The sequence below is a fragment of the Theobroma umbraticum genome, unplaced genomic scaffold (assembly GCF_002168275.2).
Source record: "Theobroma umbraticum cultivar Fairchild unplaced genomic scaffold, ASM216827v3 scaffold_204.0, whole genome shotgun sequence".
Classification (NCBI taxonomy): Eukaryota; Viridiplantae; Streptophyta; class Magnoliopsida; order Malvales; family Malvaceae; genus Theobroma; species Theobroma umbraticum.
Window position 1 is genome coordinate 2,481,040 of NW_018397267.1, and position 18,991 is coordinate 2,500,030.

The following is an 18,991-nucleotide window of genomic DNA, read 5'->3' on the forward strand; positions in this document are numbered from 1 at the left end:
ATTTGTGTACACGAGAATTTTGTGAAGAAAAGTAAATTTTGTTACAAATCGGACAACTTTCACTGTTCTCATTGACTTTTCGAGTCACAGTGTTGATCTTTCCGTATTTCTATTTCCCTTCAATATCCAACACTTCCTCCCAATTCCTCCGAATCCATTTTCCTTCTTCTGGGTTCCAGTTATTTTATATAAGATCTTAACATCCATATTCTCAATGGAAGATGAAACCTAATTTTTACCGTCAAATTTAATCTACCAGGATGGAAATTGGAACTGTTATGAATACTGCAAACCATTCAATGGAATCACGATTCTCATGTTGCACAACTCCTTTTCCTTTAATCTGAAAATAGAAGTCAAACACCGGAGACAAAGTCAAACCAAATAAAGAGAGAAGGAATCACGTTGGGTCCACTCCGAGTAGGTGTAGTAAATTTTTCAAGTTTCCTCGGGTCGAAGCCATGGTGTCTGGTTCTGAACTGCATTGGCTGCGCCTCTTCCCAACTCCAGAGCCAAATGCTTCGACCAATTACAGCCACTTGTTTCACGCCTTTCATGTTATCTACATATCGCGTTCCCATTAATAAAATTTGATGTATCTTTTGTCTAGCAGGAGGAAAGATACTACCAACAAGCACTGTTTCCTACTTTGCTTGCGCCACTTGGAGGGATATTTATTTAACATTATACTTTTTTGAATTTCAAATTAATCTCCAATAAGTTAAATGAATTATCAATGGGAGTTGGTTCATCTCAATATAAGTGATTTTGGGTTTCTATCTTATCCGTAATTTTTAATTGTTATTTGTGTTAATTTTGAACGTATGAAAAACGAAATATTTTATTTTAATTTGAAAAGCCGAACAATTCATTTAGTTCAGATTTACTATTAGTATCAAGCTTTGTTGACAGTTGTGTATTAAGATTGTATTACTCCCGTTAGGTAGGAAAATGTGAAATATGTTGCACATGCATGGAAATTGGTCAAGACTTCATTTACTTTTTTCATTCCCTAACTTACACTTCAGACTCGTAGTCAAATGTTTTTACTTGAAGTTGGAACAAAATAGATAGTTAATTGCTTAAATCAAAGCATTAAATGTTATTTGAGATTTATCCCATGATTGTCATTCGATCAGGTCAAAGTTTCCATGAAAAGTACAAATACTTAAGAACTTTTTTCTCTCTTTTTTTATTAATGAAAACCCCCCACTTTTCATTCTTATGACCTCAACTTCCCAATCTTAATACTATAAAGTTACACCCTACTATCAATATTGGAGGGCTATTAAGTAGTTACCCTCACCTCTTCAATGAACACATTCCATTGTTTATTCTCATTGGTGGGTCGCTTTATTTCTTCTTAAATTTATCATTGAACTCATTCCTAGTTATTGAAAGACCTAAATTAATTAATGAAGTTGTAGAAACACACTTGAAAACGTCGTGCCTCCATTGCTTATTGCATGCGAGCAACGGACCAACCGTTGATTCAAATCTTTGTCTCCATTTTGGCACAGTACAAGGGCATCAAAAGAGTCCAAGAAATGGTGCCAATCTTGGTTCCTGAACCTTGACTCTGCCTCTGATACGACGTGGTATTAGTTTGAGATTAGAAGAGCATCCACCTTTTTATTGCAAGACGAGAGGGGGAGGCTTACTTTAGATCAGTCTGTTCAGAGTCTAAAACCAGTCAGGGCCAACAGCATCCCTATTGCTCGTTAATACGGAGCTCCACGCGTGACTTAAAAGGACTACTGCGGAACAATTGCTCTGTTTTTTGTGTGCGCGCGCAATAAAACAGAGTTTAATTAGTCATTGTCTGATATTAAACTAGTAGTAGGCTCTTCTCTGTCTCTCAAAATCTCCACCACCAGATTTTTATCATCCTCGAGATCATTGCCACCCATTGCCTCCCCCTGATGCGACCGATGTGAAGCACTTTTTGGCTTCCTCTGCCCGTTTCTTGTCGCCAGCCGTTGATTCTCCGCTAAAAAAAAAAACAAAAAAACAAAAGAAACCCTTTTTACGTCATTTTCTTCGCTTTCAGTTTTACAATTCAAAAAAAAAAGAAGAAGAAAAAACCTAACTTTTTTCAATATTATTTTTTTCTCTCCCCCCATGATTCTGTTTAAAACCCAGCATAGACCACAATGAAAATGCACACATCATAACACCCCCACTCTTCTTCTCTCTGTTTCTCTCTCTTACAGCATACACACACATTCATTCCTGTCTCTCCAATGGCAAAACACAATCCTTCTCGTTCAAAAAGCTTACTCCAACTCTCTCTCTTTGGCTGACTCAAATATATTCACGCACAAATCACTTCACTTCCTCATCCTTTCTCTTCTCCTCTGCCCCTCGCCTTAGCAAAAATGCTTCTCCTTTTCCTTTCGTTTCTCTTCTTCACCTTTCCCCCACCTTCACTTTCTCTCAACCAAGAAGGCCTCTACCTTCTCCAAGTGAAGGCCTCCCTCGCCGACCCTGACTCCGCCCTTTCCTCATGGAATCCTCGTGACCCAACCCCATGCAACTGGCGTGGCGTTTCCTGTGACTCAGCCACTGGCTCCGTCACTTCCCTCAACCTCTCCAGCACCAACCTCGCCGGCCCTTTCCCTTCCCTCCTTTGCCGTCTCCAAAACCTTACCTACGTTCCTTGTACTACAACAACATCAATTCCCCATCCCTTCCGACATCTCCACGTGTCAAAATCTCACTCACCTTGATCTCGCCCAGAACCTCCTCACTGGTGAACTCCCCCACACTTTAGCTGACCTCCCAACCTTAAATACCTGGAATTAACTGGTAACAATCTATCGGAGAATATTCCGGAGTCTTTCGGTCGGTTCCAAAGGCTTTGAAGTTTTGTCACTCGTTTACAACCTCCTAGACGGTACAATCCCCGCCTTTTTGGGAAACATTAGTACCCTAAAAATGCTCAATTTGTCGTACAACCCTTTTAGTCCGGGTCGGATCCCACCGGCGCTTGGCAACTTAACTAACTTGGAGATTTTGTGGCTCACCGAGTGTAATTTAGTTGGCGAGATTCCTGACTCGCTGGGTCGACTCAAGAAACTCACCGATTTAGACCTGGCTATTAACCACTTAGTGGGCAAGATCCCGAGTTCTCTCACTGAGTTAACCAGCGTAGTTCAGATTGAACTCTACAACAACTCGTTGACCGGCGAACTACCTCGCAGGTTCTCGAATTTGACCAAGCTGAGATCCTCGACGCGTCGATGAACCAGTTAACGGGAACGATTCCGGACGAGTTGACGCAGCTGCCACTTGAAAGTCTCAATCTTTACCAGAACAACTTCGAAGGAGCATTACCACCGAGTATCGCCGACTCACCAGCTCTGTACGAACTCAGAATCTTTCAGAACCGACTCACCGGGGAGTTACCCCAGAACCTCGGCAAAAACTCGCCGCTTAGGTGGCTTGATGTCTCTAACAACCAATTTACCGGTCTCATACCGCCGAGTTTATGCGAGAAAGGGAACCTAGAAGAGATTCTAATGATATACAACTCGTTTTCGGGTCAACTACCGTCGAGTTTAGCCGAGTGTCGGAGTCTGAACCGGATCCGACTTGGTTACAACAAATTATCTGGTGAAATACCCGCCGGGCTCTGGGGTCTCCCACACGTTTATTTGCTTGAGCTGGTTAATAACTCGTTCTCGGGGCAAATAGGGAAATCAATTGCAAATGCAGCGAACCTATCGCTTTTGTTTATCTCTGGGAACGAGTTTACGGGATCATTGCCCGAAGAAATTGGTTCAGTTGATAATTTAGTTCAAATTTCGGCCGGTGAAAATAAGTTTAGTGGGCCGTTGCCAAAAAGTATAGTGAAGCTTGATGGATTAGGAATTCTTAATCTTCATGGGAATGAGTTGGAAGGGGAATTGCCTACTGGAATCGAGTCTTTGAAGAAGTTAAACGAGTTGAATTTAGCTAATAACAAGTTTTCAGGGAAAATTCCGGATGGAATAGGGAGTTTATCGGTGCTGAACTATCTTGATCTGTCGAATAATCAGTTCACGGGGAGAATTCCGCTCGGTTTGCAGAACTTGAAGCTTAATCAGCTTAATCTGTCCAATAATTTGTTATCTGGTGAGTTGCCGCCTTTGTTTGATAAGGAAATGTATAAGAATAGCTTTTTAGGGAATCCTGGTTTGTGTGGGAATTTTAGTGGTTCGTGTGTTGGTAGGGACGGAGATAAGCACAAAGGTTATGTTTGGTTGCTCAGATCCATTTTTGTTTTAGCTGCTTTGGTGTTTGTTGTTGGTGTGGTTTGGTTTTACTTCAAGTATAGGAATTATAAGAAAGCAAGGGCTATTGACAAGTCTAAGTGGACTTTGATGTCCTTTCATAAGCTGGGTTTTAGTGAATATGAGATTTTGGACTGTCTTGACGAGGACAATGTGATAGGGAGAGGATCTTCAGGGAAAGTTTACAAGGTTGTGCTTAGTAATGGGGAGGCTGTTGCCGTAAAGAAGCTTTGGGGAGGAGCGAAAAAGGGTTGTGAGAGTGTAGATCTTGAGAAAGGTCAGGCTCAGGTTCAGGATGATGGGTTCCAAGCTGAGGTCGAGACTTTGGGGAAGATTAGGCACAAGAATATTGTTAAGTTGTGGTGTTGTTGTACTACCAGAGATTGCAAGCTTCTGGTGTATGAGTACATGCAGAATGGCAGCTTGGGTGATTTGTTGCATAGTAGTAAAGGTGGTTTGCTGGATTGGCCGACAAGGTACAAGATTATTGTGGATGCAGCTGAGGGGCTTTCTTATTTGCATCATGATTGTGTGCCTGCGATTGTGCATAGAGATGTTAAGTCCAATAATATCTTGTTGGATGGGGATTTCGGTGCTCGAGTGGCCGATTTTGGTGTTGCCAAGGTGGTTGATGCAGCTGGAAAGGGTGCTAAATCCATGTCTGTTATTGCAGGGTCCTGCGGTTACATTGCTCCAGGTTAGTTTTTGAAATCTTTACTGTCAGTCTTCTGATTTACTGTTTTAATGTAATTCTTTTACTCTGCCACTTTTAGTTTTTACCAAGACCTTTGAATGCACATTCGGAAGTATCTAGATAATAACTATTTAAAGCAACCGTTAATGTGAAACTTTAACTGCAACAAACACCATATATGTCCATTTATTAGTTGGTATTCATCTCTAGGTTGTACTGAATAATACGAGGATCCTTAATTAGAGTCCTTCCTTGATACTTTAATATGTCTTACTGGTTTTGATTCTCGAATAAATTTTGATATTAATGATGTTAGAGACATTGCCTTATAAATCTCCTTCAATTGGCTCTGCAAATATTTTAATGTTACTCATTCAGTGCATGTGTTATTTTTCGCTCAATAGTACTAACCTCTCTACAAAATATTTTGTTGCAGAGTATGCATATACGCTTCGAGTGAATGAGAAGAGTGACATATACAGTTTTGGGGTTGTTATACTTGAGTTGGTCACAGGCAGACTTCCCATTGACCCGGAGTATGGGGAGAAGGACCTGGTAAAGTGGGTCTGCACCACTCTAGATCAGAAAGGAGTGGACCATGTTCTTGATTCCAAACTCGATCCTTGTTTCAAAGAAGAAATATGCAAGGTCCTCAACATCGGCCTCCTCTGTACCAGTCCGCTCCCAATCAACCGCCCGTCAATGAGAAGGGTGGTTAAGATGTTGCAAGAAGCAGGTGCTGAGAGCCAGCCGAAGGCTGCTGCTAAAAAGGATGGGAAATTGACTCCTTATTACTATGAAGATGCCTCAGATCAAGGGAGTGTAGCTTGAGGAAAAATTTATCCTCGTATAGCTTGTTGCAAAAACAGAGCCACAAGGGTGATACGCCCCTTTTTTTTCTTGCTCTCAAGTTTTGCTTGTCAATCATTGTACCCACTTGATGTTTGCTTTACAGGTTGCTTTAGCGGGGAGGAAAGACAGTAGATGTTGAAATTTACACTGTGAAAGAGAGAGAGAGAGAGAGAGAGAGGCAGATTTATTAAGGAGTTAATGCACACTGTAAATTTATAAACAATGAAGGTTTTATTCCACGTCTACAAAACGGCTGGTTGCTGCCTGCGTTACCATGTTAAGGACTTGAAAACAATGTGCACGCTGATGGAAGTGATGCTGCAGAGTTATGGCTAGCATCTCAGTCGGGTGATATTTGTTTCACCAACGACCTTCGTAAACACACCCTGTGAAACATGAGAAGATCCCATTAAAGGGAAAATTATCCAACTTAAACCTGTGCCATTGTCAGTTAAAATTGGTTGGACTTACTCTTAGCTGTGAGATTTTACAGTGGCTTATCCCTTTTGTCTATAATCAAATCACCTACATACAATAACTGGGATAGCTATAAATCTGTTAATGAAGTGGTAGGTGAGGTTGGTCCTCCATGGGCCCTAACCATTAATTCCAGTGGCATTCTTGCTTCTGCTGCTTTTATTGCTATACTTGTTGCGACTTGATCCATTCATCATTTTGGAAAGTGCCTAAGGACAAGACCCACGGTCCTGTATTGCGGCCTTAGGCTGTCTAACTTGTCATTTTGCATTAGTTGGTTGGTTGTACCTCTATAAATTTACCAGCCTCTTAATATTTATTGCAACCATAAAGCATTTCCTAGGATTTGACATTATAATTATGCACATTAAACCAACACCCAAATCTACTTTCGCTGCTCTCATTTGCTCTGCAGTGATCCATAATGCTTCCCAGAATTTCGAGTGCCGCGTGTGTACTTTTCAGCGGGAAACTTGAGATGAAAGCAGCTGTCCCATATAAACCAAAATCCCAACATAATGGGCCAGTGTTATACGCTGGTTTTTTGTTTCTTCCGAGAGTTAGGCGAGGCTTTGCTTTCAGCATATTATTCAGAAAGCTCTGTATATACCCCTATCTATTACAACTGCTTTCATACGATTGATTTTGGTCTTTTTCTTTGCAGCTCATCCTCTTCTTCTGTTGCGTTACTTCCCTCTGATATTTTGTTGCCAAAAGAAGGAACACCGATTGCTAAGGATAATTGATTTCCTTAATTTCACTGTCTCTTTCTAACATTACATGATCTCAAGTGGAAACAAATTTTTACGACGTCGAAGTTTGCGGTAAGTGGAATCCCGTTAGCAACGTTAGGAAATAGGAATATCTCTGCAAATAATCCTTGTTGCGGGGGAAGGCTATACATGGACCACGCTAAGCCAAAATAAAGAAATGGCGTAAAGTTTTGTTGCTGCTCCTAAACTGCTGCTACTTCTAGTTGCATTGTAGCTCACATCTGTCGGTTCTCTCCTTTACTTTAATATTACAGAGACATATCTAAGTTCGAATTTTGACCCTTTGTGGGTTGAGAACAAATCCGACCGAAATTTGGGTGGGTTTTACAAATCCTGAAATCCGTGGGCTGCTATCAGTGCACGAGTGGCTTCAAGGTCTGAAAATGCCATCTCCCTACCGCTTCTGAACGCATTGAATCCAGCTCCTTGGTAATTGGGGTAGGTCTACCCAGAGGGACCATCGTCGATGCGTCAAAATCCATCGAAAATTGTCTCCCACTTTTTCTTATGGTCCCATATCTAGCCTAGAAGTATGGAAAGATTCTTTCATTCAAATGATCTCCACATATTTGAACTCTTTTTTCTCAATCCGAATTTGAAGCTTTCTTTGGTCCAGGGAGAAAAGAAAAAAGTACCGGGAAAAATGAGTCAAAACACAAGGCAAGGCTCACTCATGAAGCCCATATGGGTGGACTAGGTCCGATAGAGAATGAGGCCCCAAATGCCTGATAACAATTCCTGCCAAAAGTTTCGCCACAGTGGGAAACTATATTCTGGTCCAAAAGAATTTATGGGTCTCAACTAGGACGGCCTGTTTCAGTAAACTTGCTCTTTAACAGGGCCCTGAGTTGGGTGAAATCTGCTAAGTCTACTAACCTATTCCCTGATTTATTCCATTCATATTTGACATTACCTATCCTTTTAATTCATGCTTAATCAGATTATTTAGCATATCCTCTTGAATAATAACATTTTTTAAGGTTCCATTATTTATTCTGACACTTGCTAATGTTAATTTCCTAAGTCCTGCATTAGTTGCTGCAAAATCCCAAGTACAGTGTTATACAAGAAAAAAGAATAATCCGAATTTAATAGTAATAAATCGTTGCTGTGTCTTGCATAAAAACCTTTGATCTAAAGTCAGCAGAGAGAGTGCCAATATTTTACAGGTCTATAAATATTTGCTGACATGAAAGAGATGACAAGCATTTAAATCCTGTGTTAGGTACATGCATTTGCTGGGTTAAAATTATATGCTTTCAAAATGCTCTAAAGCTACTTCCTTCTACCAAAACTTCAGCCATACTTTAAACGTTTAGGTACGAGCTTGACAAAATAGTACCTGCGTTTGTTGCAACTAAACTGTGATTCAAATGATTGGTAAATTATCGTTGTGTTTAGTTGAGATTATTGAGGCTGTAATTTTCAATTAATTAATGAAAGATAAAATGAAACTTGTGTTACTAATGATGTCTATCCAATATGGATATGACAAATATAAACAAAAGAGATGTGCCTTGGATGGAAAGTTGAAGGTACCAATCTTTCATTATCCATATCTCAATCAGCATGAGATATTTTTTACCACTGCACATTCTCAATTCTTGACAAGTTAGCTACTATACTTTGCAGAATTAAAGAAAGGGCAAGCCTATGAATTAAGAACTAGCTAGCCACCTAAGCATGATGACAAAGCAAAGGACAGACAAGATTACTGATCAATTCTCATCAGAATCTGTCCAAGAAACGCATGTTTGCTGGGTCTCAAATTTTCAATTACTCCGAAGCTCGTCTGGTTACAACTTAAGTTGCTTTTGAAAAGGAATAACTAGAGGGGGCCAACCAGGAATCAAAGTAAACTAGACTTTGAGGGGTAGAACACCAACTCTTTTACCAAATGTAACCCAATTTTCAAAGTCTGTGCATTTACTCAAAGAGATACCCCTCCTATTTCCCTTCACCTTTCTCTTTTAAAAACTCTTCAAAGTTCAAAGTCCAAAGACCAATCCCATATATAGGAGTGAGCGTTTTCAACACGTTACTGTATGGACTATGGACTAGCCAGCCAAATTTCAAACCCCTTTTCTTCTTTCTTCATTCTTCATTTCTCCTAACCATTTCGTTGATCAAAAGTAGACAAAGGCCATAGTTTATTAGCACCAGAAAAGATGAGCCGAGGTGAGGATATTGCATATGATTTGGTTTTGGTTCTTCTTTCAATCTCTCTTTTCATTCTTGGTATCTTTCTCATCATCATCTGTAGAAAGAAACCGGTAAAATCTGATCCAAAACAAGAACTGCCTGTCAAGGTTTGTGCAAGCGCGTATCAATTAACAGATATAGATGCAGCGACAGATGGCTTTAACCATAGAAGAATCATTGGTAAAGGCCGTTTAGGTACTGTTTATGCAGCCATATCACCAAGAGCGGAGCTCGTTGCGGTAAAAAGGATACATCCGCGGCTGGTTTTGAGCAATGCTGGATTCGGGTTTGCTTCAATAATCAGAACACTTTCTTTAGCTCAACATCCTCACATAGTCCCCATTATAGGGTTTGCACAAGCTCCAGGTGAGAGAATTATAGTAATGGAGTTTGTTGGTATGGTGAATTTGGATTTTTATTTGCATGAAAACTCCGACGGTGCATCATTATTAGATTGGAACAGGCGTTTAAGGGTTGCTGCCGGGGTAGCCAGAGGGCTTGAGTATTTGCATGAAGGGATGGCACCAAATATAATACACGGCTGCATTAAGGCATCAAATATATTATTAGATGTGAAATTTGTTGCTAAGTTATGTGGATACGGGCTATCATTTTTGGCACCCCAAGAGAAGAAAGGGCTCGTTGGGTATGTAGATGATGAGTATTGGGTCGAAAGAGGAGGCGGTGCTTGCAAGGAAAGCGATGTTTATGGCTTTGGGGTGGTTTTGTTGGAGCTTTTGACTGGGAGGAGAAGCGAAGAAGGGTTGCTTGTTAGATGGGCATTGCCATTGATAAAGGATAAAAAGCTTAGTGAACTTTTGGACCCTCGACTTGTAATTCCATCTGATATAAAACCTCTTGTTAGACTGGCCAAAGTTGCTTCGGCTTGCGTTGGTAATTACAGGAAGGATAGGCCTTGTATATCCCAAGTGGCAACCATCTTGAACAATTTGGAAGTTGAGGCCTGCCATTAGCGTATTTAGCCAAAAGCTCCAGGTATACACCACCATTCTTTCAACTCTATGGGAAGCAATTTTGATCTTTGAGGATATTGCTTCTTTTCGGGGGTTATCCTATGAGAACAGCGTGAGTCTGAAATAGAGAAATTGGAAATATCGGGTTTGTTTTTGACTTTGATCAGTTGATGAGATAAACAGCAAAATGAAGAGAGAGTACACACGTGGGGTGTCTACAAAATGGGTGTAAGATAAGAGCTGGCAAATGAGGACGAATTTTGTGGGAAATATTGAAAAGGGAAATTACGAGATGTGCAAAGAGGGGGGCCAACGTGGCTTCAACTGCCTGGTCTTGGGGCGTTGATTATTAATCTTGTGTTTCCGTGTGGAAATGGGGCATCGTTTTTTGGTGGTGAAAGGGGGACCACGAAACAAGAATTTTCTTTTTTTTCCTTAGATTTCTTTCAATCAGTTCCTTATTTTGGCTTGTCATGGCTCCATCATTTGACTATACTTTTCATGTAAATCATTAACGAATAATCATGTTTAATAGTTTGTACAAGTCTTTTAAATTATAAAATTATTTTTTGGGATCCCATATCATCTTGATTGGACTTTGATTGAGACATTTGTGTCATTTGTGTGTGTCTCTTTCTCTCCAATTAGTCTTTGTCCAAATTATCCAATTAGTTCCATTTGAATGTAAATTAAACCCTTAATTCTTCAGTAGATTCTGTTTGCTTTGTCAATAATCTGTTTAGACAATCATGCAAAACGTTTGTTCCACAATTATTTATTAAGCCCTAATCTCTTACTATTTAAAGTTTCAAAATGTAGCAGAAAAAGCAGTGGATGTAACTAATGGGATATGGACCGTGGAATGTCGCCCAAAATACATCTATAAATAACTCAAACCTAACAATTAAAGTATTAATAGTATTGAAGAAGAATAAATGGTGGTTTTAATTTCTTGGCATTGTTGTTACACTTGCAAAAAAAGCTTTGGTATGGGAAAATTAGGATCGAAAAGTTCCTGTGAGAAATTGTTGTGAAAAGTGTGGTTTGGGATTTTTGAGTATATGGTGAAAAAGTATTGTGAAGGGTTAAAATTTAATGTTTGAAAACGACATTATGATAAAAAATAATAACATTTTTTTTTATATTTTTAAGTGATTATTGTTAAGATGTAATAGAAATAAATTATTTTTAGATCGTTTTCCAAGTATTAAAATTGCTTTAGATTATAAATTAAATAGTTTTATTCTTGTTATTTTTATTTTTTAAAATGCACTTAATTTTTATTTGAAATTTAAATTATTTGAATAATTAAAATGATAAATTTGCATTTTAAAAAAAGTATAAATGATCTTTGGTAATTAAAAAAGCACCTCTTGCAATTCGCTTTAAAAATAGAATGACATGACATTGTGACAGAGTAAGAATCCTTTTTGACGCTACAAATGTCATGCATCCCAAATAGGAAGAGATGTATTGGTTGTGATTTAGACATATAATTAAGGGTCTTTCTTCATTAAATAGATAATTTTTTTTTGAATTAGAAATATGGATATGTGACAAATAATATGAGAGTATAAGTTATTTTAAGCAAAATATATATTCTCATTTTTTTAAGCTTTAGTCAAAATTTTAAACAAATTTATTAATTTTTAAAATAAATACTCCATCTTATAAATACAAATATAGTTGATAGAGATTAGTCAAAGATTAAAATAATTTTTTTTATTAATTTTAAAAATTATTATTACATTTTTAAAAAAATTTAAAAAGAAAGCCCAAGAAAAGGGACCTTGATCAAGACTCTCAAGGGAGCACCAGTGCTCCCCATCTAGGGAAGTTTTTTTTCAATTAATAAGAAAATAAAAAATTGTCATAATAATTTTAAAAATAAATCAAAGGTTGTCAGGTTATCAAATTGATAGAAACATTAATAATTGATTAACGATTAAATTTAGTGTCTAATGAAAAATATTTTTTTGAATGAATTGTCTATTTTAAAAACAAGTAGATTTTTTTTTTAATTTTAATCAAAATTAAAAAAATAAAGATATTTTACCTTCAATTTTTTATTGATGTAGAATTCTCATAAATGATATATTAAGGCAGAGATAAGTCTGAACCAAACTGGGTCTCTCTCTTATATGAATAAAAGGGTGGTAGAGTTGAATAACATATATTTCATATTAATAAAAGATGAAATGAATATTGAACTAAATAAATATATTTTTTTATCTTATAAATATGTCTTTTAAATTAAAGGTGTGAATTCATGAAACAAACACGGCATCATACAGCTGGTCGTTGGCCCTTGGGCCGAGAAACTGCTTTGGCCTGGACCATTTTTGGTCTTAGGAAAAGGGTAAAGAAAAGCATTCCCGGTACAGAGCAGGCTTAGCCCAAGTAATATGCCTGCTAGCTAAAGATTCTGGCCCATTTAAATGGTAAAAGTTATTTGCTAATTACATGCAAGAATAGGATTTAGTAGGGATCTTTCCATGTTTTTGAGACCATTCGATGGCTTCTTAAATCAGCAATAGGATCGAAAGTAGCTTCTATGGATTTAGTTTCCTGCAAGGTTTATTATGAGGAGATACTTCCACTTCCCTTTCCTCTCACCATTGAAGGGTTGGATTTATGAGAAAGTGAAAATGGATTGATCCACCCATTTTCCTCATTTCTTTCTCTTTCTTTTCCACCAAAACAAAGAAACATAGTTTTTTCTCTCCATAGAAAATATAAGATAGTAACATTTGCTCTCAAGGTTGCTGGTAGTTTCATGGAACTTTATTACTGGCTCCTTTTGGTCAAGTCTTGATTCCAACATACCAGGTGGTTGGAGCAGTTGATGCTTTATGGTGTTGAGTTTTGACAATTACAGTCATAATTAATTAATCAAATCTTAATATGAACTATAACATAATTAAGTAATACATTAAAAAGAAAATAATCAACAATCAAACAAATATATTGGGTGTACAGTTAAAGAAAATTCAATACCTTAGAGGAATTAATGTTCTACCGTCTTACATCAAGATAAGATTGCATTGTCATAGACTTAATCTCAATTATTCATATACATTTATATATATATATATATAAACTAAATATAATTTAGATATGATTTAGTGCAATGTATTATTTAAAAAGCATCACTTACTTGCCATTTATGATTAACATCAAATAAATCCACATAAGTAAATAGATGGAAATTACTTGCTAGGTATAAGTAGCAATTAGCAAATAATACCAAAAGCTTGCTAGCTAAGTAGCAAATTAACACTTGTTAATCAAGAAACTTTACACGTAAATTGAAGCCTATTGGCTTGATCATCACTAATTTTTTTTAACTAAAGGTGTTTGAATGTCTTTATAGTCTCATGAAACAGATAAAAAAGAAGTTGTAATCCATCATAAGAAATCATTGATTACTTCCCATTTGCTGTCACTGAATTCGATTGCTTCAATTCCTAAATCATTCCTTCATCATAATGGAAATGCAAAACACAATCCCATTTCAGAAAAAAAAAAATTCTAAAATGGACCTCTCTTTTCGATATACTTTCATGACAACCTTTTCAATATTAATATCATTCATAGGCAGGACGCGTTGCCTTTGCAATATATAATGTAGTGATCATGACGGGACTGGAGGGCATCCTCATCAATTACCATGATTTTTACATTTAATTGGGATTTAATTCGCAGTACGTTGTGTTTTTCAATCATAATTAAATGAAGATAGCGTAACATTAATTTGGAAAGCCTATTTCATTAAAAACTGATAATATTCGTGTTAACTTTTAGGCCATGCAAATGCTTAAGCTCAAGGGTTAAAAAGAATTGTTCAGTGAAAAAAAGTTGGAAGATGCAGAGAAGTCGGTGATTTCCATTGAAAATAGATGGCATTGAAGAGTTTATAAAATCACGACTTTTGAAATGACCTTTCGCTTTCAGTGCTGAACGGAAAGTGTGAACCATGTATCAAATGCTTGAAAATGATCTTATGTTTGCCTGGACATTGCATGCCGTGTTTCCACTATCCCCAAACTTAGGTTGCTCATTAAGCTTTGGTGAACAAAACCCATCATTCTCTTGATGATTAAGTACTTCTCCATGGAGCTTTCAAGTTCTTGGATAAACAAAAAAAAAAAAGGAGGGGGTTTTTTATAAGGAAATTGTATGAACAAAGAGCAACTGATCAGACAGACGCAGCCAAAACCTGCGAAAGGGGACAATTATTTGTATGGAGGTATCTGGGAAACAAAAACACCTTTTTCAAACGGGGAACATAGCACATCTTGACAAAGTCCCCCTCAAAATAATAATAATAAAAAACCCTAAGCCATACGTTAAAGTTGAAAGCTTAACAAAGAAGTTTCTTCTTGTTGCGTGGCTTCTGAGGGAAGCTCTCCAAACACATGAAAGATGGAAAACCCTTTAATATTATCCGTAACCTGTCAATGTCGGCTATGATAAGTTAATTACGTGAAGGATTGTGATTTTCCACCTCCTACAGTTGCTTGCCTGTCAGCCATTTGATCCAAAAAAGCTACATAATCAGATCATCTTTGCCCATGATGAGCGGGGTTTTAAGAGAGCAAATATACGTTCAGAAACGTGCAGGCTACTGATATGATTTCATTATCCAAAATTTTCTCCTAGCTGCTGATTGGGTATATTCGTGTGCCTAAAGCAATCTTTGGCACTTGCAAAAACTTTCAATATACTATAAATAATAATACTAATTATAAAGGAACTTACCACTGTAAATTGTATATATATAATTAACAATAAAATACAATACATTTATATAATTGTCACCAGCTTGAAAGTTGGTGCAGGTCATGTTACACCAGAAATATACTAGAATATTACATCACAATATTAATCTCTTGTAATTACGGCTATAGGAGAACTTCAATTCAAGCCTAACATATAACATACATATCTAAAGCTGAAAGAGAGAGAGAGAGAGAGAGGGGAAGGTGGTGATTCCTTGCTTAACATGAGAAGTCTACGTGAAGAAATGGGATTAATTTGTTGGTTCGTAGTTTCTGTTACAATAATATAATATTTGTATAATTTCAACAATTTTATTTGGTTTTTCCATAGCTTTAAGAACACTCCAGTTTGACACTGGAGCTAAAAGCGTTTTTGCTCAGGAAATCGCCATATCTCCCTCTCAAAGGAGGTAAAATGTCCTGGAAAGAGTACCCTGGTTGCCCTATCTCCACTCAACTCTTTCTTCCAATTTTATTTTAATTATTTTGGTTAAGTCAGTTATTTATTAAGCTTTTGAATTAAACCAGTGTATATCCCTTCTCATGTTTAGACCTACCCGTAAAGCAAGGTACCCGGTCGAAGACTTGCATTTATTCTGTCATACAAGCGTATATACGTTAGCATAACCAAACTTGACGTCCAAGCAACATTTATTATAATTTTTTTTAGAATTAAAATGAATAAATCCCATTTGCTCCTTTCATTTATACCGCCTATGAATCTTCTCTCTTTCTCTCTCCCTCTCCCTTTCTCTTTCTCTTCGTTTGCCAAGAACTAGGGAGTATACAGCAACAGCTGGCTATACCCTCAATCGCAAGGAGAAAATTAAAAAGAAGAATAAAAGAGCGTGGAAGAATTAAATTCGTTGCCAAACATCAAGAAAGAAAAAGTGGGTAACTGAAAACGTGCTCTAAAAGAGACAAGTTTTGCTTTACTTATTTTAATTATTTTTATTTTTATTTTATTTTATTTTATCCATCTTTTGTTTTGGGTTTTGGTTTCTGTTTTATGTGCCAATCTTTGCTAGAATTTTCGCGTGCGAGTTGGAGAAAGTGGGGGAAGAAGCTACAAGCAGAAGAAATCAGCTTTGTGATGGGAATAAGAGCAGAACAAGAGAGATGACATGGTGCAATAACTCGACGATGATAGAGCTCTACAGTTAGTTACAGCAGCCCGCCAGTACTAAAGAAACCGCCTCCGTTTCCGACACCAAAACCCTATATTCCGAATCATTATTTGCCCTTCCTGTGGCCATAACATTCCCTACCAAGATCAGGTACATATTCATAATCTCATTCTGCAGTTATTTATTCCATACAGTTTGATGCATATACTTTACTAATATTTTATTTTCATGCTTGGGGTTAGGCGGGAATCCATGATTTGCCGGGGTTACCAGCGGGGTGAAGTTTGATCCAACTGACCAGAAATTAGAGCATTTAGAGCAAAGGTATATCTATATGCGCAAGCTTCACGTTGATTGATGAGTTTATTCCAACGCTGGAGGGAGAAAATGGGATTTGCTACACTCATCCAGAGAGGCTGCCAGGTATTTTGATGCTTTTACCTTAATCAGCACTACGCCTGTCAATTTAGCTCCAAACGTACTAGCTTTCTGAGTTCTAGGGGTTTCCTTCAACTGCTTTTCACTTGGAATACATAGCTTTTCGTTCTGGTTTTGTTTTTCTACTTTGCTTTTAGGGTACATCAACGATCTGTGTATCTTGTTTCTTTTGGCCACTATGGATCAATGATCTATGTTGGTAGATGAATTTTAGATGGGAATGGATTCTGTAAGTTACTTTACAGAATCCAGTTAAGTGTATTGTAAGAAAGCACCTAAGTTGGCTAATTCTAATTGCCAAAGATTTGCTGGTGTGGACTGGTCTAATTACGTGAGATCCTTTGGTCCTACTCAAGCCATAAATTTTCTCAGAGACATGTGACTTAGGCTTAGCAAATAAAGGTAGCATTACGCCCCTTGCTTAACCCTAGGATCTAGGCATTGCCCTTCATCATTCCTAGCTAATTGGCTTAAAATGGCCTAACTGGTTGTCAAGATGGCAATGAGTATTCAGTAACCAAACAAAGTACATCTTAATTTCCTTTCTGACTCATACAATTAAGCTATTCACTCCGATTATAGTTCCTTGCATAAACTAAATCCTTTGATCTGTTTACATTTTAATGGTGAAGGAGTGAGCAAAGATGGGCAAATTCGACACTTCTTTCATCGGCCCTCCAAGGCATACACAACCGGGACTAGGAAGAGAAGAAAAGTTCACACGGATGAAGATGGAAGCGAAACAAGGTGGCATAAAACAGGCAAGACCAGACCAGTTTTGGTTGGTGGGGCAGTGAAGGGTTTCAAAAAGATTTTAGTACTCTACACCAATTACGGCAGACAAAGGAAGCCTGAGAAGACCAACTGGGTGATGCATCAATATCACCTTGGCAACAATGAAGAAGAGAAAGATGGGGAGCTAGTGGCTTCAAAAGTATTTTACCAAACTCAACCTAGACAATGCGGTCCAAGTAGTGTTAAGGATGCACTTAATAGAAAGTTGAAAAATCGAAGCCGGCATGACCAAAGTCCTATACCTAAGAGTAGCAGCACGGCTCTTGTTCATGAGTATTTCAATCCACCTTTTATCCCATTCGACCATGGGAGCCATAATAGAGAAAGCCCACCTCCACTAATTCCAAATTTGGTTGTTCAAGGTGATGGATCTTCCTTCATTCGATTAGCCTCTGATACAAGCAAAGGGAGACTTGAAAGAAAATTATAGGAATGGGAGGATCGATCAGCATTTGGTAGAGCAGCTACGACAAGGACTTATTTGGTTGGTGCTGTTGCTGTTGCTCTGTAATAGTCAAATAAATTATTGGATTGTGATTTTGCATGAGGAAGGAGGGAATGAAGAATAAGGTGGGAATGGCTTCTTTTCTTAAAAGATAAAAGAGTCAGATGCTTTGGAAGATTTGCCCATGACCACGCTAGCTCTTGAGCAAAGGACCAGGCAAGGGAGCAGCTGGTGCCCTATTTGTATACCCATTTCCGTAATATTTATTTATATTTATATTTTTTTGACCATATTCTATCCATTTATAAGGTTTGATGACATTTATAAATTTATAGTAGGATTGTACAAAGATATGACTCCTATAAACTTCTGCTAGTAGTCCTATAGATCTTAGTTTTATTTATCCATTTCTCATATATATATTGTGTTAGAAACTCATGATCACTGCAAAATTTCAACTGTTTCGAATTCTATAAATCATGGATTCTTTTGTGCGATTGTAAATGTGTATCATTCATCTAGGGTTTTGTTCATTCCCATCTCCCATTTTCTCTAAGTGTGCACATTTATATATTTTGTTTTTTTAATAACTTTTACTTCTTCGGCAGAACTAGAATTTACATATCCGAAATTACAGATGTAAAATATCATTGCATGTTTAAAATATTCTAATATACTGTATAATGTATTTCATTGTATCTTTATAAATTTTATTTGAATTTTAAATTATTGATATAACTAAATTTTATAAATTTGAGGTAATTTATAAATTCGTTAAAAATGTGTAATACAAATAATTGATAATTAATCTTAAGATTGAATATCCAAAGAAGAGCCTACATCTTTTTAAAAAAAAAAATTTTTCTAACTTGTTTTGGCTAAGTCCAAATAAATGAAGAGAATTCATGGTTTATTCCGCTCCCGGAGAATTAGATCTTCCTTGTGCGGACATGGGATGGTGCAAGAAGAATATATGAAGCATACTTGAGTGAAGTCTTTTGGTGGTCCAAGCGAAATTACGAGCTGAAAGGGTGAATCTCTAGAAAAGACAAACAAAAGACATGTGAATTCAATGACTATGATAGTTCCTTTAGGCTTAGAAGGTTCTAGAAGACGAGCATAATCACCGACTTGCATCTCAACATGCATATTTTTAAGT

At 37.3% G+C, this 18,991-nt stretch overlaps 4 protein-coding genes and 1 long non-coding RNA gene across 5 annotated transcripts in view; 4 read left to right on the top strand and 1 right to left on the bottom strand.

Annotated features, from left to right (window-relative positions):
* Positions 1–2,857: 2,857 nt before the first annotated feature.
* On the top strand, positions 2,858–6,466 carry LOC110424611 (HAESA-like 1). The gene is made up of 2 exons (XM_021439214.2): positions 2,858–4,971; positions 5,405–6,466. The coding sequence occupies exons 1-2, from the start codon at positions 3,243–3,245 to the stop codon at positions 5,797–5,799; spliced, it is 2,124 nt and encodes a 707-aa protein (XP_021294889.2). The 5' UTR covers positions 2,858–3,242; the 3' UTR covers positions 5,800–6,466.
* Positions 6,467–8,692: 2,226 nt separating this feature from the next.
* LOC110424619 (Protein kinase superfamily protein) lies at positions 8,693–10,824 on the top strand. The gene has a single exon (XM_021439224.2). The coding sequence runs from the start codon at positions 9,239–9,241 to the stop codon at positions 10,244–10,246; it is 1,008 nt and encodes a 335-aa protein (XP_021294899.1). The 5' UTR covers positions 8,693–9,238; the 3' UTR covers positions 10,247–10,824.
* A 4,892-nt stretch (positions 10,825–15,716) lies between these two features.
* Positions 15,717–16,458, top strand: LOC149526684 (uncharacterized). The gene is made up of 3 exons (XR_016351732.1): positions 15,717–15,917; positions 16,056–16,304; positions 16,397–16,458. It is a non-coding gene; the product is annotated as an uncharacterized LOC149526684 (long non-coding RNA).
* A 9-nt stretch (positions 16,459–16,467) lies between these two features.
* NAC010 (NAC domain containing protein 10) lies at positions 16,468–18,235 on the top strand. Its single transcript, XM_021438461.2, has 2 exons — positions 16,468–16,577; positions 17,225–18,235. Exon 2 carries the CDS (start codon positions 17,464–17,466, stop codon positions 17,815–17,817), a length of 354 nt encoding a protein of 117 aa, XP_021294136.2. The 5' UTR covers positions 16,468–16,577; positions 17,225–17,463; the 3' UTR covers positions 17,818–18,235.
* A 507-nt stretch (positions 18,236–18,742) lies between these two features.
* LOC110424343 (uncharacterized) overlaps positions 18,743–18,991 on the bottom strand; it is a 3,178-nt gene continuing 2,929 nt past the window's right edge. The window contains exon 8 of the mRNA XM_021438900.2: positions 18,743–18,871. Within this exon, the coding sequence (XP_021294575.1) occupies positions 18,743–18,871 (129 nt within the window). The remainder of the gene's footprint in view (positions 18,872–18,991) is intronic.

Coding starts and splice junctions, on each gene's coding strand:
- LOC110424611 (XM_021439214.2), top strand. CDS start 3,243: ATGAACCAGTTAACGGGAACGATTCCGGACGAGTTGACGCAGCTGCCA. Junction 4,972..5,404: donor CTGCGGTTACATTGCTCCAG/GTTAGTTTTTGA, acceptor ATTTTGTTGCAG/AGTATGCATATACGCTTCGA.
- NAC010 (XM_021438461.2), top strand. CDS start 17,464: ATGCATCAATATCACCTTGGCAACAATGAAGAAGAGAAAGATGGGGAG.
- LOC110424619 (XM_021439224.2), top strand. CDS start 9,239: ATGAGCCGAGGTGAGGATATTGCATATGATTTGGTTTTGGTTCTTCTT.